At 45.7% G+C, this 4,937-nt stretch overlaps 1 protein-coding gene; it reads left to right on the forward strand.

The window, feature by feature from the left end:
• The first annotated feature begins 224 nt into the window (after window positions 1-224).
• On the forward strand, window positions 225-1,791 carry GSTUM_00004005001 (uncharacterized protein). XM_002835167.2 has 4 exons: window positions 225-426; window positions 585-806; window positions 913-1,278; window positions 1,364-1,791. Exons 2-4 carry the CDS (start codon window positions 586-588, stop codon window positions 1,653-1,655), a joined length of 879 nt encoding a protein of 292 aa, XP_002835213.1. The 5' UTR covers window positions 225-426; window position 585; the 3' UTR covers window positions 1,656-1,791.
• Window positions 1,792-4,937: the final 3,146 nt, after the last annotated feature.

Consider the following 4,937-nt stretch of genomic DNA (forward strand, 5'->3'; position numbering starts at 1 on the left):
TCTGTGATTTTGGCGCAAGTCAGCATCGACCGGGTTCTCTTGCCCCGCATTTCCCATGTTAAACACACACCCTCACACTCGCCTGTGATCGTCTTGCTCATAGGTTCATCCGCCTATGGTACTGTACCGAACTATTAAACCCGCTCGCCCACTTGTTCACATCGTCAGCTCTTCTTGTGCTTGGTTCCAGAATTTCACTTAGGAAGAGCGTCCCAACTTACTTGCCTTAAGGCCATCCGAGTCTTGTCATCCCGGTATCTTCAGCCTTATTTCACAGCCCACCTGACCAGCTGTCCTCGCTTGTTCTCTCCCCCCAACTACCTGCCGATTCATCGCTTTTTCCCTCTTAAACAAATAACCCCCATTATACAAGTACATGGTACTGCAGATGGACAAAGTGGGGGGCGAAAATCTTTATATTAGCGGGTGTGTACCCTGTTAACCTCCCCCTTCCCCATCTGCTACATTTTTACCGGTCTCCGTAATGATGGTTGGCTGTTTGTTGTGGTTGCCATGTGGCCTGTTGGCTGGTGATGAGCCTGTGTATCAACTTTTTACTTACTTCCCCCCCTCCGAGCCTACAGAATGTACGCCTTGCGTGGGCGTGAAGCTCTCAAGAAAGCGGGGATTACCCATGTTGTTTCCGTCTTGCGGTTGCCGTTGGATAAAGAATTATTCGTTCAATACCAGCACAAGATCATCGAAGTGGACGATACCGAAGCTGAAAACATGCTGGAGCACTTCGCAGATAGTTACAAATTCATCTCCGATGCATTGAAAGGCGGGGGCGCTGTCCTCATTCACTGGTTTGTAACCCATTCCTCACCCTGACCCCGGTTGCTTTTCGTCTCTGGGCGGCCGATCTCCCTTATCCTGTCATTTATGGGCCTCGCTGACACAGTTGCCCAACAGTGCAATGGGCAAGTCACGGTCAGCGACAGTACTCACGGCTTACTTAATGGCATCACGCTGCCTTGCGCCACATCTTGCTCTTGGTATCGTAAGGCGAGTTCGGCCTTTCGTCGAGCCTAATTCGGGCTTTATGCAACAACTGGAACTCTACTATCAGATGGAATTTGCTGAAAATGTTGAGGATCACCCCATCTACCAACGTTGGATCTATCTGCGGGATGTAGAGATGAGCAATGCAGCCGGCCGTGCTCCGGAGAGAATCCACTTCCGGGATGCTGAGGCCGATACCGGGAGAATAACCAGAGTTAAGGAAGGTGAAACCCCCGAAGAGAAAGGTGAGGTGCAGCTAAGGTGCAAGAAGTGTCGGTATGTGTATCATTCCTTCGTCCTCCTCCCTATATAATTTTTTGTCGTGGCACGCCCATCCTTACTTACAAGTGTTTCCATATAGGACCGTTCTAGCATACTCTGCCTCCTTCACACCTCATATGCCTAAACCTGCGCAGCCACCTTACAGTGAGACACCCCTGCAGCCTTGCGCACACCATTTCGTTGAGCCTCTTCTTTGGATGAAAACGGAGCTTTCGAAGGGCGAAGTTTCCGGAAAGTTGGAGTGCCCAAAATGCAACTCAAAGGTGGGGACATACGCATGGCAAGGCTTGAAGTGTTCTTGCGGGGACTGGGTCGTCCCCGGCATCAGTATAGCTAGAGGGAAGGTCGACGAGATCAGCTTAAAGCTATGAATGGGCCATTTAGGGGAAAAATTATTTTGAACTTTAACATCCCCAATGTTTTCCGATTTTTCCTTTTGTCGAAGATGACAACACATTAGGGTATATAAGCGTTACCCCTTTGCTACGGATATATGGCAGTTCTTGACACCTAGTGAGATGGCTGGGCCAATATCTCGGCGTGATCAAACTGTCTGTTGGGCCCTATTTGTCGGGGGCTCGGTACCATTGCATAGGGCGATGTTGTGCGGAATTAATTTCCTACCCAAGTTGGGAAATGTATATCGACGGAAATCGACCAATGGTCTACTCCCGCGGCCGAGTCGAAGTTGGACACCTACATTAAGTAATGATCACCAGGCCAATAGGAAAACGATATGGGACAACACAACTAAGAAATAAATACAATACAGAAAGAAGGATTGTCTCATTATCCTATACCAATACTACCAAGCCTCTAGCCATTGAAATTATTGTTTCCATCTTGAAGTATCACCTTCTGAAGCTTCTCATGGAATGATTGACACTCTCGGTCAATTACTGCCTATGGAAGTGCTTTCCAGGTCTCCAAAAGTGCATGTTTTGCATCCTCCACAGCTGCCCGGCTGTTAAGAATACTGGGATCCGATACCTAGGAGTCACCGTAGGTAGGGTAACCTCACCCAGAAACGGAATCTCTGGTCTCCAACACCCCCCTCCGGCCCCCTTACAGGGCCTGCATGTCATTATACATATTAATCTCAGTTGCGTCCTGTGACTATAATGCCACAGAATTGAAAGTGTCAGAATACCGCTGTATATGTCGCCACCGTCTGTCTGACCGGGATCCTGTTCGCAGGATATATGAGAGGGGACTTTCGGCTAGGTCTGAGAAGTAGAACGGAGTAAATATATCAACTACTCAGAAAGTTACTAGGCTTCAAAGATGTGATACTTTTGGTATGAGCTATAGGTAACAGGACATTTTCGCCCAAAGAGATAGTATTGAATGGTAAAGGATCTCAGCAAGAGACTAATACATTCACATCCACTCTACAATATCTGAAAGAGCCTAGAACTCCGAGAGATACAACCATAGAAGCCATTGGACTTCATAGAGTATTGTAACTAGGTTTTGGAATATGTTGTATTTATGAGGATAACTTCCTATACTACAACAGTGATTGAAACTCTGTTACTCAGAGCAACCAAAAGTTGCTGGCCAAGAGAATATTTGTCAATCCAGTAGAATAGCTTTCTGCGAATTAGGAGGAAGTCCTCTGGAAGATATCGATCGATTGTATAAGGAGTTATGGAGGTTTAAAGTCAAAGGACCTGAAAATAGTTTGTGTCATGAACGTGGCTTGGCACAGAAAAGGTTTTCACATGACACATGGTTATGAGTCACAGGTATGTTATTGTTTTGCGCATATGACCCATTCGGGTTATATGATTTGTTATGTGTGGGATTTGTGAGGCTTTCGCACATGGCTCAAATATGAGTCATGGGAAGTGCGCCTGATGAGTATGCCTTGTGAGTATACCTTGTGGGTAAGCTTTGCATATATGATTTATGTTTTGCACATGACCTCGTTATGAGGTCATGGGTTTCGCGCATATGACTCAGTTGAGTCATATGACTTGTTTATTACGTTATGATTGGTTTATGAGTTTTTGCACATAACCTCGCTATGAGGTCATGGGTTTTGAACATGTGATCACTTTGGTCACATGACTAGTTTGTTATGATTTGGTTTCGCACATGTGACCACTTTAGGTCACATGACTATAGGCGAGAAGAATACTATATAAGGAGGCCGATGCGGCTGAGGAAGATAGGTTCTTCACGTTTTGTTCTAAGTACTTTTCCTACTTATTACTTTAACGAATACAAAACAACTTTACAATCTTTATCTTCATTGCAACATTATTGTCACGCCAAGGAGGGCTCTTCATTAAGATGAGTTAGAGAAAGCTTACGATAGGCGTTTCCGATAGAAGATAAAGATCTTGTACTATTGGTAACGTAGGCAGAGGGCTAGTGCTATCGTAGGACGAAGAAAGGAGAAGACAGAGAAGAGAAGTATCATTCCCCGTCGCCAATAATTAACCATCAGAGGAGGGATCATTATATTACAAAGCGTCACCTAGTGCGACGCCAAACGATACAAGACGGCATCCTTCAATCCAGACAGGGAAGGAGATATTGACATCGACGATCAAAACCTTAACCTAGGAGGATTCAGCGACGCTCTAGATCATGTCTCAGCAGAACCCTCCAGAGCAGCAAGCCCAGTAACCCCAGAGAAAGGATCACCAGTTGATAGCTCTCCTGCAGGAACTCCACGACCCGAGAAAATGTCGGGATCAGCAGTACTAGGGCCACCGGCCCCAGCCGCTCCAGCACCAGGAACTAGCATACCTGGAATGACTGAAAATCAGTTTCAGGCATTTCTCGCAGCAACATGAAGTACAGGACAAGGAAACGTCCAACGACCGAAAGCAAAGGAACCCGACACATACAAAGGAGCCGAAGATAAACTATGAATATTCTTAGCACAGTGTGAAGGATATTTTGCAGTCAAGGGATATGGAGATCACCATGATGAAATCAAGATTCCATATGTGGAATCTCTACTCAGAGAACTCGTGGGACAATGGATCATGCCTTTCCAAGATGGAAGAAAGCAGAGGGAGTGGGTCACACACGAAGAGTTCAAGGCGACACTCTTTGAACAATTCAGAGATCCTAATGCCAAAGAAACAGCAAGACGAAAGCTGGAAAAACTCCAACAAGGAAAACAAACATTCTCGGCATACTGTAACGAATGCTGACTATTGGAATATGAGGCCGAGTTTGATGATGCTACTCTCTACATCATCCTTCTGAGAAACTGCAGCGAGAGACTCCGAGAGGCATGGGGAATCTCCGACCTACGCTATATAATAGTAGAACGATTTGCAAGATGGGCGATTGATAAGGAAAGCAAATTAAACATGGTTTGAAGCAACTCGGAAAATACTATAGCACACAGGGTGGTCCAGTCATACAGAAATGGAGACGGAACCTTCAAACCGTAAGCAGCTCGAGGAGAAAGTCGAGCATTACCAGCAGGCGAGCCAATAGAGTTAGACAAATTAAGAGCAAGACCTGCTCTGAACCTGTCTAAGGAAGAAAACGCCAGAAGAATGAATGAGAAACTCTACCTAAGATGTGGAAAAGCAGGACCTAGAATACGAGAATGCAGAAGCTGACCTGATAGCAGATACCAAGGAACCAGAGCTGCTGGAAATAATCATTTCCAAAATCAAAAA

The sequence above is a fragment of the Tuber melanosporum genome (genome assembly GCF_000151645.1).
Source record: "Tuber melanosporum whole genome shotgun sequence assembly, scaffold_1, strain Mel28".
In the NCBI taxonomy this organism is placed as follows: Eukaryota; Fungi; Ascomycota; class Pezizomycetes; order Pezizales; family Tuberaceae; genus Tuber; species Tuber melanosporum.

Coding starts and splice junctions, on each gene's coding strand:
- GSTUM_00004005001 (XM_002835167.2), top strand. CDS start 586: ATGTACGCCTTGCGTGGGCGTGAAGCTCTCAAGAAAGCGGGGATTACC. Junction 807..912: donor GGCGCTGTCCTCATTCACTG/GTTTGTAACCCA, acceptor GTTGCCCAACAG/TGCAATGGGCAAGTCACGGT. Junction 1,279..1,363: donor CTAAGGTGCAAGAAGTGTCG/GTATGTGTATCA, acceptor GTTTCCATATAG/GACCGTTCTAGCATACTCTG.